The sequence below is a fragment of the Rhamphochromis longiceps genome, linkage group LG5 (genome assembly GCF_057381845.1).
Source record: "Rhamphochromis longiceps isolate RC_006_pf linkage group LG5, R_longiceps_female_GT1.1, whole genome shotgun sequence".
NCBI classification, from domain to species: domain Eukaryota; kingdom Metazoa; phylum Chordata; class Actinopteri; order Cichliformes; family Cichlidae; genus Rhamphochromis; species Rhamphochromis longiceps.
In genome coordinates, this window is record NC_140561.1 from 12,038,696 (window position 1) to 12,060,238 (window position 21,543).

General features: G+C 40.4%; 1 protein-coding gene across 3 annotated transcripts in view; it reads left to right on the top strand.

Annotated features, from left to right (window-relative positions):
* cdh4 (cadherin 4, type 1, R-cadherin (retinal)) overlaps positions 1 to 21,543 on the top strand; it is a 232,468-nt gene that overhangs the window by 75,258 nt on the left and 135,667 nt on the right. For 2 of the 3 annotated variants that reach the window (XM_085405854.1, XM_085405855.1), the window contains exon 3: positions 9,899 to 9,922. The exons of the other annotated variant lie outside the window; for it this stretch is intronic. In XM_085405854.1, the coding sequence (XP_085261980.1) occupies positions 9,899 to 9,922 (24 nt within the window). The remainder of the gene's footprint in view (positions 1 to 9,898; positions 9,923 to 21,543) is intronic. 3 annotated transcript variants of the gene reach the window in all.

The window sequence follows — 21,543 nt, forward strand, 5'->3', positions numbered from 1 at the left end:
CCTAAGGGATTGATGGCAGTCTTTAGCTGTAGTCCCAGTAGTCACACATTGGACAGATATAACTGCGAGGATGAGTCCTAGGTGGATGTGAAATACTTCACAGTGCTTGCCAGCTGCTAGTTGTCAATAGAAAGCAGAGGATATGATGGGTATGTGAGGTGGGTTGGTTGCTTGGTGAGTGGAAAGCAGTGTTGGCTTAATGGTTAAATGGGGTTTCAGGGAAGAAGTGATAACCTTAAAAAAAAATGGAAAAAGACTGCTCGGCTGCTGCCGAGGGGTAATTTCTGTCTTATCTCTCATCATAACAGTTGAGGATCTAAATAATATATTAATTTCCCAATATGTAGAGCATGTGATTACAATGGAAGGAGGGAGAAGTAAGGGGGGAAAAGCAGAAAGGTTGTCGGCATCTGCTTTTTTTACCCTTTCATCAACTTCACAGACTCTGTGGATCTACAAGGTGTAACTAAGCACCTTCTTATCCTCCCCAGCTCCAACTCTTGATCTCCCCAGGCCCTCGGCCATCCTTCACTGGTCTTAATGACACCCGCTTATTTAATTCAGGTTACTTGGAAATTAGATTAGTGTCGATAGAGGAGGACGGTGAGACATAGAGTGGAGCCAGAGAAAATGAGAGGGAGAAAGAGTGTCTTTGCACTTCCCTGCTTCTTCAGCTCCAAGTGTGTGTGTGTGTATTTTACAACACGTTTAATGCCATTGCACCCAGTTGCTTGTCATTGTGTCACTGACTCCGTCCTTACTACAAGAGGTCCGTAGAGGCTTCAGGGAAATGGCAACAAAGATGATGCTGATGAAAATCAGTAATGATGATGATGATGACAGGCTGTTGATGTCGATGATTGGTAATTAGATGGCATCAACAAAATGTGGCTGATTGCTTCTTCAGTGCTGCTTCTTACTTCATTATGTTTGCGGCTCTTCCATTGGTTTCCACCAAACAGCAGCGTCAGACTCTGCGGGCTCGTGGAAACACTCAGACAGCAGTGTGTGCTTGTGTGCGAGCTCTGCTCGCCTCTGTGTGAGCGCAGTCAATTGCCCTCCAGCTCTGACACAGTTCACTGAGAGGAAGCTGTGACAAGAGACTTTGTTTCAGACATATGCTCAGTGTGCCACTGTGAAAAGGGAAAGCATGCATGCACACGTGGAGTGATTATTGTGTTCCGAATTGCCAAACGTTTGCATTAAAACACAGAGCTATACATAAATGCACACACTCAGCTAAATGCAAATTGTATGTGATAAGCATACACACACATTCCCAGCAGAGATACAAGCCGGCTACAGAAGAGCACTTGGCTGCCTAAAGCCCCTGAAGCGCATGTCAACTCCTCCCATCATCCCACATTGGGGCTCTGCATATTAACTAAACATCTGGCTGTGTCAGCACCAGTTCATCACAGTAGGGACCCCTGCACCCACTCCCCCTTCTTTTGCCTCTGTGTCTGCATCTGCCGAGGAAATAGAGAAAACCGTGCAAAGCGCAATGTGATTCACCGTAGCCCAGTGTGTATGAGTGAGCATCAGACATGCATATTCATTTGGATTAATTTTCAGGCAGAAGTTGAAATGGCTGGCTTTGACTGGACAAATATGAACAGTTTGGATGTCAAAAATAAATGCAAGCCAGCGTGTACCCACAAATGCCAAACGTCCTCACACAGGAGATGTTTACATGCTGATATGAAACCACCCACTGGGCTAGAGCAATTAATGGGCTGCTAGCAGTGCATTAACATTAAGGTTGAGTCACCCCATTTAATGCATTTATCCTCCAGGGGAAAGTAGTTTATTGTACAAATACCTTTGATACAAACCTGATCCATTTTATATTTAGGATGTAACCGCACGCAGCATACATTAATGCATGCACTCTGCACTACAAGACTCATCTGGCTTGGTTGATTGCTGGCCAGGTGGGAAATATCACCAAGGCTAAACAGGCTAAACATTTGTAAAGGAGGAATGTTTGTTTCATTTTGTTAGTACTCCTACTGCGGATGTACTTTTTTTTTTACTTTTTCAGTTACTTTTTTTAATGAAATCTTTTTTAATTATTTATTGTAACACTGTTTACTCAGTTCTTGTTCCATATTTATACTGATACTCCTGGAGTATCACTGCATGACATACATACATATTTGTTTACCTCCTGGGTTACGGTGCAACCCCTCGTTTACATCATACTGTACAGAGTCAATAGCAGAGCATGCTAAACCCAAGCTTTCCACATGCATGGATTAATGGCACATACACTCACCTCATTATTCGTAACTTTTGCCATGTTTGAGGTATGAGGATGAGGAATGTAGTAGTCGAGCTCGTGACAGGCACTTCTGATTTGGCACACTTAGATTCTGGCATCTCTATAGAAATACTCTCAGTCTCTCTGGAGCTTTTTATTGTAGACGATGTGGTAGAAAAGATTAGTGCAGATACATTAGTTAGCAATGACGCGTAATGTGTGTTACAGGTGGTGATCTCACTCAGGCCTGGTGCTTGTCAGTTCACTAAGTTATTGTCAATGTATCCCCAGTGCAGCTTTGTAGTTTTGAGTGCAGCGCACGTAACCAATGGTTATCTTTGAAGAAAAGGGGCCTTTAGTGATTACAGTATATTGGCAGTTGGGTGTGTGAAACAGCAGTCTCCTGAAGTGCCCCATTACCTCTGATTTAAAATGTGTACAGAGCAACAGTCCAAGCAATACAGTCCCTCCTCTGACAATACCAATAGCATTCTGCTCACGGACAGGAGGGCAGCAGAAAGAGAAAGAGGCAGATCATGAGAGAGAAAAGAGGACTTATTCAAAAGCAGACACAAATTTTCTACCATTAATAACATTTTGGGATTAATGCATTTATTTTTATATCTGGATGTGGTCAGTGGATCAGTGAAAATAGTTCTTAGGAGTGCTGCATTAGATCCAATACAGAGAAAAAATACTACTTCAATTGAAAACCTTTTTTTTTCTATGTTCTATTTGTTGAATGCAAGTGAACAACACTAATCCTTAACATTCATTCTTTCTTATTTTAACTGAAAGAGTGCGGTCACACCTGGTGAGAAAAAGTAACTCTCTTGGTTGTTCCAGACTTATTAATCATCCCATCTCCTGCAGCCATACATACAGATTTATTGCCAGTCTGCAAAACACATGTTGTCACCAAAGCCCCGAGAGCTTTCGTAAGCTTGATTCACAAACAATAGCACTCAGCTAACATTCTGCTAATCTGTGACATCAGGCTGAAATATCAGCATTTGTGGGTTTTTTTTGATAAACCACAGGGAGTCATGTCTTGTTACACACACTTACACCTTCAAAAACGAGATTTTCTTTTGTTACAGTTGTCACCTCTATTTTAAATTTGAGCATTTCTTGCCTTTTCATTGCAAGTTTTATAAAAGTATAATTTTATAAAACTTATAGTTGTATAAAGACTTCTATAAGTAAAATTTACAGGTGAAGAATTAAACATTTTATTCAATTTGTTAATTTAACTGCCCGTTGCACTACTTTCATTAAAGAAAGGTTTACAAACCTAACCAACAAAGGTTGACTGTCATAGCTTATCTATGTCTTCACCCATTCTCGATCCAAAGGGAATTTGTATACGGGGCAAATACGTCAACTATTAAACGATAGAGTGGGGCATAGTGTGTCTTGGGTTAAGTATTTTAACAAGTTGCTTCAACTACTTCCTTTCCACCATGTAACCACATCAGTTATTTCAATCCACCGTTTGCTTTTCTGTTCATATGGAGTGTAGCCAGCGATGCTCAGTGAGCCTGGTTGTGCTTGATGGTGCATTTTTGCTTCAATTGGTGAAACGAGTTTGCTGTTTTCATCTCTAGTGGGAATAATTTTCTTGCATATTTTACAAAGTATTGTGTTTGTGTTAGAGGTTGTTGGAGTAGCTTACTTTTTATGAAAACATTATTGTAGGCTGAAATGTGGCTCTCACTCTCAGACATGCCAGGGCTTGCCTTATTGTTGTGCAGTAGGGGAGCTAGATGTGAAGCATCGCTGTATCATTGATATGACAAGATGTAAAATCATGGACGACATGATATTGTCAAACTATGGCTGTGTGGCAGGATTCAAATTCAGGCCTGGGGGAGACAGAACATAAACTTAAAGGGCAGCTTTAATGCTGAACTGTACGAAAGGTAGCTGATCAGGAGTAAACAATTCAAAAACTTGGAATCTCTGGGGAAACATGGAACAAGGAAACAGACAACCCCGAGGGAATATGTGACAAAGTAATACAATGTAACAAGTAGAGAGGAAACAGGTGGGAACACAGCTGAGGGAAACAAATATAAAGACTCGAGAGGAAGTTGTACTAAACACAAGACAATCACCAAAGTAAAACAGGAAGAGAAACACAACTGAATAGGGAGACAAGATTAACTTGACAAAACTAAACAGTGGAACAAGAAAGACAAAAATACAGATAGCTATACCAACAGTAAAGCTATTGGTATGGAGTTAGCTGTGTTTCCTTTCTAGGATGTTTCTAGAATGTTTTGTTTGTTGCTTTGACCGTGCCCACCCTGACGTTTCCTACCTTCAAAGATAAATAAAATAATCAGTTGTTGTGGGGGGGGGTAACACCAGACTGATGGACACAACAAAAATGAGACTTGGACACAATGGAAGAGAGCTAACGCCATCTGAAGCAAAAGACTACAAATAAAACTGAGCTTGAACATGAATCACTTCTCAAAGCAATAGTAATCAACAAGCCACAAAAACCCAAAGATACATTATATGATAACCCTGTAAGTCCTTTTTGCTCTACAAGAAGTTTGCCAAAAGTGCTTCAGTCTTTAAACCCTGGCATTATGACCTGAAAAGCTGATAGAGCAAACATGTTAGCAAATGGTCGCTTACGTGTTCAACAGACAGACCCACATTAGCATTTGTTTGATATCATCAAGTGTTTCCTATTAGCTAACTTTCCTTGTCTGTGTATTAGGCGGGTAGTCCCATTATTACAGCAGTTTTGCCGAAGACAGCTGCCGAAATTATGCTCAAGTGTGGCGACAGTGCATCAAAGCAAGAACGTTGGAGGGCATACAGCCAGATGCGAGACTATTAAGGGACAGAGCAGAGTCAGGTAATGATTCCCTGTGTGCTGGTTGCTATAAAGGACTCCTTGACTATTACACATACTCATTTGATTCCTAGTTGAAATTATTGATTGGTGCTGCTTACAATACCCTTGGCTGTCAAGGATACTTTAATACTAATCTCTGTCAACAGCCACACACATCCAGCGAAGCAAGAGTTTTGCACAGCTTCTCTAAATCCGCGTTGATTTATTATGAACATTTTCTCATTATTTTGAGAACAAACGAGAGAAGAATCACAAACAAACACGTACGAAGACTTACCCTTTCTTGTGTAACCACCTGTGTGGAGACAAGCTGCTGGCCATTACCGGGGATAAGTATCTGCTGGCAGGAGTTTAATGGTGAATTGTAGTGAATGTAATATAACCCTGTATATCTGTTAGTTTACAATAAAACCTCTTTAGGTGGTAGCAATGCTTTATGCGCTGCACTGAGAGTTGAAAATACAGCTACAGTCTCCACAAAGGCCCTATTACCACAAAATGTTAATGCTCCATGTCGTTATGCTTCCATTCAGTCACTTCAGTACAATAATTAATCAAAATAAACATACAGTGCTTGACAATAAGGCTTTTATATTCAGCACTAATCAGACAACTCATTAGGCATTAATGAGCCGACTCTGCCTGCTCTTGTCGTGTTTGGGGGAACTTTGGCGCATGGGGAGAAGTGTTTGAGTGTGTGTTTGTGTGTTAACTTGCTGATACACATTAGCACACATGCTCCCGCATGTACACACATAAAGACGCGCGCACACATCCAGCACTCCTGTAGTCCCACTCCAATTATGGCAGCATCTCACCCGGGAAGAAGCCCACTTATGCAGCATTCACTTTATGAATAATTGATTGTTTGTGCCAGTGTTATATTTGTAAATACACGTTTGCACTCTGATTAATAGTTTTCTAGACATATTCATTTGTTGAATTTGATTAGACTCTTAAATGTATTATTTATTAGCTGCAATTGCTCTCCGGTTATTAGTCATCACCACTGCAACAAGAAGATTTGGCATAAGGATGCATCTGCATGCAAACAGTTATGCTTGCATCCATTCACAGTCAGTCATATAGAAGGTGTCTGGGTATGCGTGTGTGTGTGATTTGACACATTGAGATGCTGTGAACCCGATGACTGCCTTTAAGTATGTCGTTGCATCTTTTTTAAGGCTTACAGCCGTGCTATTTGTAACTCTAAACATAAAAGGTAATTAACCTGTCGTCGTCATTCTTTTAGACTGATCAGTGTACCTGAGAATTAAAGCCATTTTTTCCACAGAAAAAGCATCACACATGCTAACCTTAAAAACAAGACTTTTGCAGACTAGTGCGGAGAGGTTATCAAACAGGCAATGCCAGTGTAATTAGATTTTTTTTTTTTTTTTTTTTTGTGCGGCTTCAAAATGTTTTCTTTATGTCGCTGATAAAGGGAATGTGTAACTCCGACCTTTTGGGTGAATTTTTGTAATATGTGGGAGTTTGCATTATCGCTTGCTTTGATGAATTCTTTTCACAGCCACAGTGAGATTCATAAAGAGCTAGGTCAAATGTGTTGCATAAGTAAAAAAAAAAACACACAAAAAAACCCCGTAGAAACGCAGAAAAGAATACAGGCAGAGCAATGCGTTAGTGACACATTTGAATTTATTTGCTGGAGGGCAAATGTGACACAGCACAAGATCGTCACTGTGAACGAACGCATATGCACCGTGCTGCTGCTGTATTTCTGTTTTTGAAATCAAAAAAGAGCCCTGGTAGAAAAATAGTCTTTTCCTGGTATTTATTTACCATTTAGTCAGTGCCTAACTACTGGCATTTAACAAAGGACAAAAAATTTAAAACCATGCTGGCATGTCTAAATTATTGTCACAACATTTGGCGCATCAGCTTAGCTAGACACAGCCTTCAGGCAGTGTACGTTCAAGCTATTGGAGATAAGAAAAACAAAGAACTTATTTTAGATTGTGAACGTGACTGTATTTTTCAGTCCATACTACAAATTACTTTATATTTTCTATTAAGATGGTCTATATTTAATTGCTAGCAAGTGACAAAAGAAGACAACATGAATCGATCTGTCGCAATCACACAAGGTAAAACTCGTATATAGTTTTCATTTTGCTGTGAATAACATGGTGCTAGTATACAAGGTAGTGTGCACATAACCAGTTACAGTAGATGCACAATCTAAGCAGGTTGTAAAGTACTGTTGAAATCTTACTAATAATGCGCATGCGTATTTTTTTTTCTTGATAGAATAGGTGCAGGTGTTAGTTAAAAGAGAAGCTCTGTTCTCTCCAAGCACGGTGACATTACAGAAACTTATTCTGGAATTCAGCCAGAATGATTGTTTTGCACTGTGAGATACTGAGCCGTTGTTGGAAAAGTCCCACACAAAACACACCTAGGTATTCAATTCTGCCAAGTGTTTTGAGCTAATCTGCCCGGCTATGATACTCTTCTCAGGGAAAACTTGTTGCAAACATGGTTGATTAACATCTTCCCGACCAACAATTAACTGTTGCGTTATTGAAATGCACAGTTTGGCGATCTCAGCAATCTGGCGTTCTCAGCTTCAGTCTGTAAAGCGATCGAGTGAGAACAGTTGTGTAGTTTTGCGGAGCCGCGAATGGAATGCATGTTGAAGTCTCCAGGAAGAAATCGCTGCCGTTGTACTTTTGCTGAAAACCTTGAAACCTGTTGCAAAGACGTTGTGGGCAAATCCCCAACAGCACAGTGGGGCAGGTTGTCTCACAAAACTGACAGACACGGTGCATCATTGTGACTGTACACGTGTGTGTACGCCAGTGTGTATTACTCTGCTCCTAGGGAGTGCTAGCAGGCCAACTGAAGACGGAAGGAAAAGCAGCACTGCTCTGCACCATATGCCAAATATGAGACTGCCTGCCAATTTGTGGGGGATACTGGCAAGTGCTAGCAAGGCTGAATTCTTGACAGAGGGAGATGAATAATTGAACATGTGCGAAGCGAAGTTCTGTTGGGATGGAGTAGGGTGCCTTTATACATGGAGAAAGGGAATGGAGACAGTCAGAGCGTCTACAAGCAAAGCTCTCATTTAGATATTGATGTGGCTTTTTTTTCTTTTTTTGTAAACATGTCAAAAAGTTGCAGAGATTTTAGATGGACTTGAATGGATTTATGGAGAGATGTGAAAGAGGAAGAAAGCATAGCCCATTGGCATCTGTGTATTGTGATCATATGAAGCAAAACCAAAGCTAACATGTTAGTGTTACAGTCTCACTGAAAACACACAAAAATACATACATTTAAAAAAAACAAACACACACACACGAGAAATTGTAACTTCATCAGTGTGTTTCGTGTTTTAATAATTTAGCAGACACACTACTGCCGAACAGCTCCAAGTATATTCAGCAGTTGAACAAACCTATAGGCTCTCATACTTTCCAGACCTCATTCCTTGTAAATTACTAATGGAGTGAAGGACCAGAAGAAAATATTTTATCTCATATGCTTAAGCTGTATACATTACAGCTTTGTACATCATTTCAAGGTTTCATGTTAAAAATGGGAACAAATTGCAATAAATTGTACTTTGGAAGACATTAAATAACAGCTGCATTCAACAGCTGGTTTAGACTAAGTGTGAAAAATGCATCCTGGCAGGTTTCAAGAGGTGATTACATTTAGGATGTGAGCCCTGTACCGTATGTTGTGTCCTACTGTTTAATATGGCGCCATCATTATAGGAAGTATGTTGTCTGGGCATTTTTGTTTTTTGCACTGGGGGAGGTTCACATTTGATTTCAAATGATCCTTTAGGGAGATGTGACAACATAGATCTACCTTAGGCTTTTGTAATAAAGGCCTTTAGGCTGGTCCGTGCATTTTTGATTGAGGGAAAAATATGTATTCTCTAACGGGTTGATGAATGGTTAATGAAGGTTGCTGTAAAAGTTGCACCTTGTCTTTCCAAAAGCTGCAACTTTTACTATTCTCCCATTCTTGTTTCTTTCTTTTTATTCTTTGTACAGATAGATAATATTAGTCATTGTGTGTGAGATGTCCTTAAAGCTGGAATGAAGTAACCAGTTGTATCTCAGAATATTCAGCTTTAAGGCTCTCCAAATTAAAATTGTAAGCCAGGAATGCAAATTTGAGCTTTGGCGATCAAATCTCACTAAGAAACCCCGCTTGAGGACACCAGGAGGGGAGACAACTGTGAGGAAAAACAACGGGAGACTCCATGGCTGTTTCTAGTCTATCTGTCACCAGGTGCCAGCGTCTGAATAAACATTGCCCACAATGACATTGCGTAAATGTGTGTAATGTGAATATTCAGTGTTCTGTAATTTCCCCGTGTTTCATTGAGTGAACACAAGAACAACATAAACATCACAACAAGCATTTGAAGATAGTGATGAATCCCACTGCTTGAGGCAATGACAAGAGGTATAAGAAAGAAAACAAACTGTATTCTGGGTAAATGGTGCCGCCTGGATAATAGACAGAGACAAATGTGAGAGACTACGCAGTTGTGACAGCAAATTTTCTCCAATAGTAGCCTTACGTTCTGTATATGTCACTGTCCGGCTATTGCCTGTGACTTTCCATTAATCCTGAGAAATTGATCTGTTTTGTTCTCTTGTTTAACGGTGACTTTGCAATGCCACTTTTACTGAAACCTATTATGTTCTAATCATCGTCTCCTCTCTCTTTTCCCCATGTCCTTTTTCTTCCCTCTCTTTCTCTCTCGCTGACAGATACCACCCTGTCCAGTGAACGTGGTAAGTACTGCAGCCGCACGCTCCCGTGATTTTGAGCCATCTGTGCATGGACTCCGCCAGCGACAGAGCAGTGGCTGTTTGCGTTAATGTGGAAGGAACCATTCTCAGATTTTAGTCTCAGTGGGGGAGCGACGAGCCATAAACATCATTTGCATCACTGGGAAGCTATTCTCCATCACATTGCATGTCACAGCAAATGTTGAAACGAGGAGAGAAACATCAAGAGAAAGCAATTATGAAAGCAGCATCCTCAGACCCATGTGGCCTATCACACTTTGAATTTTGCATATTTTCCCTGCATGCATTTTGCCTCGACCTACTTAGTCAATTTACCCCCTTTTGACTCCAATAGTGCTCAATAAGGAGCATCTTTTTTACTTTGCGTCCTTCCAGCTATAGTGGAACTCATCTCCATGTAGGTGAAATAGAAGTGGATAGAAGTCCCCGCTGTGCCATTATTAATGTCTTCCTGTAAAATGTCTCGCCTCTTTATCAAATCGGCTGAATGTCTGAGTCTATCTGCAGTACTAGCTTTGTTTATATTTCATATAAATATGTGTGTGTGTGTGTGTGTGTGTGTGTGTGTGTGTGTGTGTGTGCGCGCGCTTTCTGGCATTATATCCAGTTTTGGGTCACCTGTGTCGGCCACTTGTCTTCTCTAACATTGCTTTCTATGCTCATTAGATGTTCCCGCTGTACATGTGTGAGTACAGCGCTAATACAAGAAGTCATCATGTCGCATTTGCTCTCCAGCGTATCGTTTATAACTTGAAAATGTTGAGCCAAAGCCGTGCAGTGACATCACGCGATATAGATACAACTACTGTGTCTGGTCTTTGAAACATCAAAGTGGCAGGAGGGAAGAGAACTTGCAAAGTTGTGGTTTTGATCAAGCACTTAAGGTTTATTTTTGTGTGCCTGGTTAACCTCTATTTGCTGGTGGAGGAGACGATGATATGAAGCACAGAGAAGATTGTGTGATCAATTTTTCATTGCCAAGCTAGCAACCGTGCGGTGCTTTTTTTTGTTTTGTTTTTCTTCTTCCCCCAATCCAGTTAGGCCTGAACAAAGAGCGGGGAATAAGAAGTCACAATGGGTAAAGATTTGTATTCGTTCTGAGCGTAATCCTTGATGCTGACCTCATCTCTGCCTCTCTTAACCGCCCTGCCGCTTTTACATTAAAACAAACGCACAGGTTCTTTCCTCTTCTGCACCAACACTTTTCTTTTCTGTACTGCTGAGTGGACGCATAATGTGAATGATAGTTCACAATGAAACACCCCCAAAAATAATAAGTAAAAGGGAAGTAATGAATAGATTCCAAAGCAGCTGAGAGAGAGGAAGCAGTCTTAAGGCAAGGTCTGTGTGCCCTTGGAACCTTTATGAAGTGCAGTCAGCAGAAAGCCAGCCAGCAGATTGCTTATCACTCAGGAAAGAAGACATCATTCAAACCATTCACTTGTGGTTTTCATATAGGTGTAATTTTGGATGAACACAAACACATAACATGCAACTGCGGTGCAAAGTCATACTTGAGCTCCATCCTTGTGCCTACCTGTGCTTAGCAATCTCGCCCTGTGTCGCTAGCAGGGGTGGGGCATGTTTTTAGTCATCTGATAGGCCTCCTCAACATCAAGTGCCTGCTCGCACATCCTCTTCTAACTTAATTGGCTGTACCTGAGGCGGGAGGGCAAGGTGTAGTTGTGATAAAAGAAAACGCTGTGCTCAGCTGGTTTTAGTACCTTTATCTATAATCTCCAGATTGATTATGGTTTTTCTGCCAGCCGTGCAAATTGTTCATCCCAATAAACTGCACTAGAAGCCACCTTAACTCTGTCATGTCCAGAGCAAGATACATTTGTATAAGGTTAGAATATATAGTAATCTGGAACTTTCAAGTAATTTCTTTTAGGTGTGTGTGTGTGTGTGTGTGTGTGTGTGTGTGTGTGTGTGTGTGTGTGTGTGTGTATCAGGATTAAAAATATTACGTGAATCTGTTTTTCTTGGCCAAATACACAAGGCTATATTTCCCTGTTCGCCTTAAGAAATCAATGTTTTTCTTTTCTAAGGAGTTCAAATTAAATTTAAATTGAGAAGACTTGATTGTCTTTTTAAACAGAAAGCAACGTATTATTTTCCCTGTTTTGTTAAAGGATCAAAACAAAATCCAGATATAACTGAATATGTGGACTTTAACTTTGCTGATTAGTGGATTTCTTTTCCCATGGGACAGAGCCAGGCTGCCTTTCAACCCATGTTTTCTGCAAAAAAGTTTCTTGTTAATTTAAAAACTCTATATTTTTATTCTTGGTCTCTGCAGATCATCCAGTTTACAAAATCAGACATTAGACATCAGTGACATTGGCCTAAAGACCCATCCGTAAGCTGCTAACCAGTTGGTAAGGAAAAAAGTGTATTCCACAAACACTTGGAGAGTGGAGACTAAAGATGTCACCTCTTGAACTGATAGCAAAACAGTGCTGCACCAAAAACCTCCTTGTGACTGCTATTGCTTGCTAGCAGATTTCCCTGGTTACCTGTTAGGGCTGGGTATCGTCACTGATTTCTAGAATCGATTCAGTTCCGATTCACAAGATCCCGAATCGATTCGATTCAATTTGAATAAGAATAAGAATAACTTTATTTATCCCGAGGAAAATTCTTTTGTCATGTACATGCTCAAAGCAGCAGGAGAGACAGAGGAACAGATGATTAAGATATATAATATATACAATAAGAATAGTAATATACAGTAGTAGGATAGTGCAAGACATAGTATCAAATAACTCTATAATAAATAAAAAACTTAACTATCAGTGCAGGCGATTCTAGAAAGTGACAGTATTGTGCAATAGAATAAAGGGAGTAGCAGCGTATGATGGGGGGATGAAACAAATATTCAATAAGGGGAATTTTGCCTCTGAAAAATTTTGAATCTGGGAAATTTTGCCTCAAACAGTCAGAGATATTATAATTCAGATCATGCATCAGTACATTTCCATATTTTTATATCTATAAAAAGGAAGTTGACACTTGCTCAAAGGTGTGAGCATCACAGCAGATGCTTTTGTGTCAAAGTAACTGAGGATAAAACAGAAAAACATGAAGGTGATTTTCCTGGCCTGGGATTTTATAGAAATATTCTGCAGTACATCAAAAACGAAAGAAAACCATTAATCAACATATGAACATTACCTGATGCTGCTGAAGTAAAGCAGAGCAAAGTTACAGCGGTTTTATTAGAGACACAGCAATGCGTTTTGCAATTTTGCATAATTTTAAGAATTTAAAATTTCTTCAGATGCCCATTGAACAGCAGAAATGAGGCTTTCTTTTTGGAAGTAAGTAAAAGGAAAAAACAGCGGCCGACAGCGCTGGTGGACTTGTGCGTAATAAGCAAGCGAATAATGTGGAAAACAGATTTTTAGATGGGAAACTGTTCCTGAAGTACAGAGAGAGAGAGAGAGCTGTGCATGAAGTGTGATTTTATTGTGGTGGAAACAAAACAGCAAAAGTCAGAGGAAATTCATGACGATGTTTATGAGAAGCTTAGTTTGGATCTTCTTTTGCTGCTGGTTCAGTCAATATTGTTTGGAAAGAGATCAAACCTGCAGCTTTAGAATCAGCGCAAAAAGGGCGTAAACACAAAGCGCGGACCCGCCGAAACATCTGAATCAGCGAGCTGTCAGCTTTCAGCCCCGACCGTGTCCGTGCCGTCGGGTGAGAAAGGCACATCTCACTGATTTTGATCCGTCGGCGGGTCCGCGACGGTTTACGTCTTTGTGCAGAATCCGTGTACCTGCTCTCATTTAGTGTTTTAGCTGTTTGGTGGTTGAAATTTTGTGAGGTTTAACCTGAGATTCTGCGGTGTCGGGCAAAAAAAATTTATGTTAAAAAATCGATTCAGGATTTTAATGAATCGATATCACGTTATCCAAGCCAGAATCGAGTTTAATCGATAAATTGATAATCGAAACCCACCCCTATTACCTGTAGCTTTCATGGAAGACACCGTCTTGTCTGCAAACACTTGTTAATTAAATAATTAAGTAAAATTTGACAGCAGCCATCTTTAAAGTTGAAGTCGTGCATTGCTGCTTAAACCAACACGTTTCTGACTTACCTACTTTCAAGGTGAACAGTCTCCATTTCTGGTTTGCATCGCACTCTTCATAGTTTCACTACCACTTAGAGACTAGTTGGTAAGTCTTTGCATCATCAATCCAGACTAGGGGCGATAAGGGAAACCTGTGGGTGACTAAAACAAACACAAGAGGCTTTCGCTATAGCACTTTATACCTCATTGTGGTCAATTTCACATTTTGGGGAGTGTAGCCGTTTTTCCCTAGCAGCCGGTGATACCAGGGAGTCCTTGATCAGTCTCTAGGCCGACATGAATGGTGCTTTAGCAACTGATTTCAAAATGACTGCCAGTGTCCACCAGCAACCACTCAAAACCAGTCAGCGGATACTTATTTTTCCCCTAGTGACTGGTGGTTGCCAGCCTGCCGCTAAGCTTGCGTGACTGGAGCCTCTGCAGATTTCAAAGAATAATTTCTAATTTGCTTCAAGCCAAACGTTTTCTGATTGTCTGTCTCTAACAAGTCTGCCTTTTTAAAACCTGCCCTTATTTGGAAGTATGAAATGTGTATATCTTGCTTCTTTAGCATGCTTACTGTTCTTAAATTGTCTTCTAAAATACAGGTGAGATAAACTGGTATGTTACCTTTATTACCGTTTGTTTTAAAGCAGGTGAACAGTCTTTAAACCTTTCACGTTTGATGTGATCGAACCAAAAAGCAGAGAAAACCAAAGTGAAAAACATGGGTGGAAGAGCAGTTTATCACAGAGATCACTATCATCTTTTCAGCTAACCCTTGGGAAACAAGCAAGCCTAATTAATTCCCAAAGTTAAACAACAGTTTCTTCCTTTTTTTAAAATGGAAAGTCACTACATATGTATCTGATGTGCCTATTGAAGTCCTTTGTGTATAGTTTCCGTCTCTCCTTCATCCTTTTTCACTGGTTTTGAGTGGTGGTTGGGGCTGAAAGAGCACCTAATGGGCTGCGAAATGTCTCCAAAGCTAGAGCAACAACAGGAGCTAATGTCTCAAAGCTCTTCTGAAACATCACAAACAGTGAAGAACCCTGACAGTGCAGAGAAGAAAGGGGGGCATCCCTGGTTTCCTCTAATGTGTCAGAGAGGCCATTTTTGCCACTCTAATTGTAGTGAAGCTTTCTAGTGGCTTTGGCAAAATGGCGTAATTACCTACTGGAAAGGATTGGACTCCACTGTTGGCTGCACATTGTAGTGTCTCTTTTTGCCATGAAATGCAAGATCCCAGTTGTAGCTGCTCTGACATTTGCTAGTTCAATCTTGCAACCGTGTTTAGTAGGCGAAATTCAAGAGTCTGTTACCGACTGGCCGCTGTGAAATCCTACAGTGTGCTATTTAACAGAGACAGGATGGTTTACCTGCATGTAACCTGAGAGCCACTGCTTTGTAACCTAAGGGATGCAGATTCACAACTTCCCTTATTTGCGTTAATTGGAACATGTGTTTATTTAAATGGAAGCATATTTAATGACATGCCGAGCTTGTACGGGTTTTATTGTATAAAAGACGTGATGTTAGAAAAGACCTTGATGCGTTATCCTAAGTAATAAATGCCTGTATCGAGGAGAAGCTTGGTTGAATGCAATTCTTGATCATTCACAAGTATTTTCTCTTAAATGTGGTGAAGCGTGCAGCCCCTTCTGCTGCTCTTCCCCCCTCAGTACCAATTAAAGCTGTTTTTCTGCAGCAGATCTTGAGCTGATGAAGACAGCCACTAAGAGCTCTTGAAGTAAAGTCACACAGGGCCTGTATGGCAGATGGTTTGTGCAAGAATATGTGCAAAGAGAGAAAGCAGCAGAGAAGGAAACAAACAAGCATAAAAATGGCAGCCTGTCTCCATCGAGAATTTCCTATTTTCTACCCAATTTAAGACATAGCATTTCCAAATTTTCAAACTTTTCCTCAAAACTGCTGTCAGACCTGCAGGAGTCCAGGGAAAACATAAGATCCCGTTCTATGGAGAATTGTTGCACGCCATCTTCTAAAAACTATCGAGACAACTCAAGTATTTCTCAGTTGAAAAAAAAAAGAAAGAAAGAAAAGAAAAGAAAAAAGCAAGATAAAAAAGAAAGTGCTGGGAGCTGCTTGATCTTGTGGCTTTGACCAGCTCTCCCAGCTGAATGGAAACTAGCTTTGCTCTGGCCTTTTGCTACAAAGGCGGAGACGGCAGAGACTCAAGGCACAGAGGACAGTGCCTAATGGCTACAAGTCCGCCTTTCCCCACTGGATTACATGTTTCAAAAAGATAAGGCTTGATCAGTATTTTTATGGAGAAAAAGCCTCTTTTTGTGATGCAGATGAGAGAAGACAGGAAACTTGCTGGAACCAATGGGTCTAAGGCTATGTGCTGAGGTTTAGAGCACACAAAGCAGGAAAAATAGATCACACACACAATACTTTTCTCCAGGGTCAGACCACTTTACTGTGCAGTCTGTCTTTTTTTATAGCCACATGTGTTTGTGTTGTAAGAGCACATGATAAAATAGCCAGTGAACGTTGTCGCGCTTTTGCCATAGAATCATAGAACCTGCTCGCATCTGCGCCTCTGTTAATGTCTGCCGTCGCGTATACTTGACCAATTAGTTCACACTTCATTTTAACATCCAGTCTGAGACTAATGAAGCCACATTTCCTGGGGTTAATTATACCAACATTATGTGATATTATGGGGAACAGGAAATGGCAAAACACGCTTTAATATCTCCCCCTTTCATCATCACCTCCCACTGTGGGAGACTTTCCCCTCTCCGTCTCTCCCTCCACCCCTTTATCTGTCTCTTACCTCTTCTCTGCTTGGTACTTTTGAGGCACATCCCGCTTTTCTCTCGCTGAATAGCACAGTAGCATTAAGAGCCTGTGAGACAAGACTGGTCCGGGCAAATCCCTACGCAAATTAGAGTGGAGAAACCATTATTAAAGCCAATTGCCGATGCCTGCTACTAGCAGTTAGGTTACGCTGTTTCTTGAAATAAAAGGCGAGCAGTTTTTATTCCCTCCTCGCCCCACCTTTTTTTGTTTCCCCCTCCCTGGCAGAGTTGCACGGTGGAACTGTGTCATTCAAGTTCTGGCTTGGAATTATAATGTGTTACGGAGCTGACATTCGGATGAAGCCTGGACCTCAAAGAGGCACGCTCGTGATTGGCACCCGGGCTTGCGCAAAGAGCATTAGGTTTTTCGTTTCGGAAAAAATAAAAGTCCTAATATTTTGCTACGCATTTTACCTCAGACACTCAGGTTCGGAGACACACACAAAATACTCGAGTTTGCTTTCATGTGACGTATACTGAGGTGATTGCTGTGGCTGGCTTTTAACTCTTGCATTTGGTACTTTTCTCTGTCAAACGGGTATTTCAGCGAGAACGATTTGCCTGTCAATCACAACTGTATCTCAGTATTCCTTACTTTCCTGCTCTGAGGATGCATTGAATCTGCACACGCGGGTGTTGCAAATGAGTGCGCATGCCGCGTTCATGCTTGTGGGTTTCTGTGAGCGTGCACGTGTCTGGGTTAGATAGGGTGTGCATGTGTGTATACATGCCAGGAATTTTATAAGTACTAATCTGTCACTCATGCAGAGAATGTCAACATGCCAGCTGACAGAACCTGCTGAGTTCCTGTTTCCTTGACGTTTATTGTAGCTGCACTTCCCTCTATGTTACCAAATTACTTTAATCGACCTTAACTTGACACGTTAATATCATTTCAATTCTTTTTTGCTCTCTTCCGCACTGCTTTACTGGATTTTTTTAACCCCCATTTAGTGGCAAATTTGGTATGTAGAGCACATCCAGTCTCACTGGGCCCTTTTCCATTAACGACATAACGTTGTCGTGTAATTATTGCTCATCTGCACTTGAAAGTAGACTCCATTTAAAGCGATAGAATTCATCAGTAATGTTGCCACGGTTAAGCACATTACACTTTTGTTAACGTGAATAAATGCTTTTAGTGTACTAATCTTACTAAATGTTTAATCTATCCATTTTGTTACAATAGAACGGCCACCACAGAGAAGATGTTCCTCTTTTAATCTTGAGGGTGTAGACACTGAAATAGCTCCAGGACTACAATGTACTGGAATGCAAAGTATTACCACTTCTCTTCTTTTTTTTAAAACAGAGACAGAGCAAGAACTGTGAAACACTCTGTAAAGTATTCTCCCTGGAAAAGAAAAATGAAACTGGTGTTTTCTCTGAAGTATGAAGAGGCGTCTGTTTTTTCTCACCTATGACAAATTCAAATTTCCTTTGCTCCCTTGTCACATAACTGTCAAGATCACTGTGCTCTTACAGTTTTCTCCCTGATCATCCAAAAGAGCACATTTACTATCCAGCTGTGAGCCAGGCACTCGAGTAGTAAATGGCCATTGACATTTTAAGCATAGATGAATTAGGCCCAAACATCAGCTTCTATTGTTTCTGCTTCTCATAGATCCCCATTGGCCATTCTTTTAAAACCATCCCTGGATGGAGCAGTCTGTTCAGGAGGAGGCAGGGAGCTGTGTGACACAAAATGCATTTTTTTGTGATGAGCACTTGTGTAATGTTGTTGTATTTAAGTCACCATCTTGCTATTTAGCCCCAGTCTGTGTGTGTCTGGTGGAACTCTGTGGATGCCAGTGCAACTTTTATGATGTTCACACTGATGCAATTGCATCAGATGCCTTGACAGCTGCGAGATGGGTTATCATGCAATTGAATTTTAATTATTTTCAATTATGATTTTGGCTCCCCACAATTAAATGAGCATGATTGAGTGATATTTAAAATGGGTGTTCTGCCATTAGATTGCAAAGGAAAAGCAGGGTGCTTGCATGTGTCAATCACAACCGTTCCCTACAGTGACCAGCTTGAAATTTCCTGGGCTAGTCTAGACGGGTAACATTATGTTAAACAAAACTGAAATGTCTGGAAGAGCAGAAGGTTAGGGGTTGTGCCGTTATCATCGGTGTTTGGCTACAACTGTAGCTGCCTCCACCAGTCTGTGAATGTGAGAGTGAATGAATAGTGGCATTGTAAAGCGCTTTGGGTACCTTGAAAAGCGCTATATAAATCCAATCCATTGTTATTATTTGGAAATCCTTCAAGTTTAGGCCGAATGATGTTAACTAAAAAGCTATAAAGCTAACGTACTCTAACATATGAAAATACACCACAAGCTGCAGCATAATTAATGCATGAAGGCCAAGAAAAACACTGCAACGATTGCTAAAGCAAATCATCCAAAATCAACTCAGAAGTACATAACAGTGAGCTCTGTGTATCCATCTAGTGCATAAAGCTGGTCTTAAACCAGAGCAGTCGCCTTCCATTTGGACAAAGATAAGTGTCCACCAAGCATCGTGACTACTGATGGTTTTTGGGAAATGGTAATGGACAAATAACATGTTGGGCACTTTACTTGCGGGTACTGTGAATGCAGTGAAAGACGTATTAAACCTGATTCTTTGATCCCCATGATAGAACAGAGAAAACCCGACTCAGAAGTGGTCAAAACATTTAGAATTCTTTATTCAATCATCTTCCGGAAGAGAGAGCCCTGCACAGACCAAAGGCAGATGCAGAATCGCTAACATTAGAAGCTAAAAATGTGTCTCATATAAGTGTTATTTTGGTACTTTACACGTCACACACAGCCTCGATACAAACAACTCCTTATATGTTACTAGTTCCTCTTTTTTCTGTCTGGTTTCCTGTTTTTATTTATATGCTTGTACAGCTCTACACTAACTTCCTGTTTTTCAGTCTGGCTGAGCACTTAATTTGTGAGTCAAAAGTGGCCTTGCTTTACACGCCTTTATTATTAAAATACACAAAACAATATATATTTAGAAAATGAGCACTAAGAATATATGTTTATTCCATAACAGACGTTACATTTGCCTCTAAGTGATGTGCTTAGATCAGGTGAATATACACACACACATAATTATTTGTACGTGAAGATGATTTGATTAACAGGAATGTACAGTAACAGTCTAAAAGTGAATCATATGTCCCGTGGATTTAATTCCTTTTAAGTTTTGGTATCATTTTTCTTTCATCATTAATATTTTTCATGCTTCTATTATGAGATGCACCCATTAAGGTGACTAGTGGGACCAATTTTGTTTTGATGCAAACATTTGTACAATAGCAGGAATGTAGCAGCGTATGGATGTTAAAGCAGTGTTATGTTTATGTGACAGTGCAACAAAAACACTTTTGTCACTAAAACCAGAGAACAGTGATAACACATCATTCTGATCTCAATATTGATCAGAATCCTTGTACAGCCCTTTCATGCAGTTCTGCAAAATATGGTGATGCCACCCTTAGATTGACTTCTAACATCACACCTGATCTGAACTCTAGTGCCAGCATTAGGTCAAAACGTGTAAGTCGGGTAAAACTTTCCACATACATTGGCTTATGATCCAATACATCCAAAAATAATATTACCATCATTTTATGTTTATGTTTTATGCTAACACTGTTGCCTGTGATGATGAAACATCAGTACTAGTGTTTGTGAAATAGGTATAACTCTGGGTTGTGATATGTAAAAAGGCACCACATATTTCCCAGGAAAAGAAGAAAATTATTTGCCAACCGCAGCCACCATAGAGTGTGCGATATAAAAGAGAGATGTTACAAGCTGTGGATTATTTTTAAAAGCCTTGGTGTAAGTATTTCAGTCAGTGCCATCAGGGTTTATTGAAATGTCAAGAGTGGCGGATCTGATGCCAAAAATACTGCACTACCATAGACTCGTAATTCACAAGTTAGCCACATCCTTAAATTATTAAACTAGCAAGTGAAATGAAACCATAAACCCCATTAGGAGGTACTGGAGTCAAGAGGCAACATACATAAAGTTGTAATGTGCTCGATTTTATTTTTTCTACTTTTACCTTGCACACTAAATTGCACTAATCACTAACAGAGCCATGTGGTGGTTTCTTCTGTGTAAATGTTGTCTCTGTTTGCAATTCAATACTGCAACTCTACACTGGATAGTTATTGTCAATAAAGGACTCGAGGTAAAGGGACAAGGTGGGAATTGAAAACTAGAAATTGCCCTGAATCGAAGAGAATTTCTTTAGAAATAAACAAACAAAAACACAAACTCCAAAAGAGAATTGGTGTGAGCTGAGAAAGACACTAAACAAGTAGGCCAGCTTTTATAGATGAAAGGCCCGGGTGAGATGCATTAGCTGATGGCTCTCCCGGGTCGGCTAATTCTCCTCACACACACACGCACACACACACACACACACACACACCATCTGAGCAGCGAGGTTCCACTTTAACACCTACAAACAAGCCAAATCGGTCTGATTCACCAGCTTCAAACTCGAGACCGACTTAGTGTAGAATTACATGTGAATCGTCCATGAGGTTATAGTTATTGTTATATTAAACTTCCTTTAACATCCCCAATTCAATAAAAATGAATGAGATGCTACACATGAAACGAGGATGTCGTCCATAACTTGTGGTTATGTTAAAATTGAGAAAGTTGG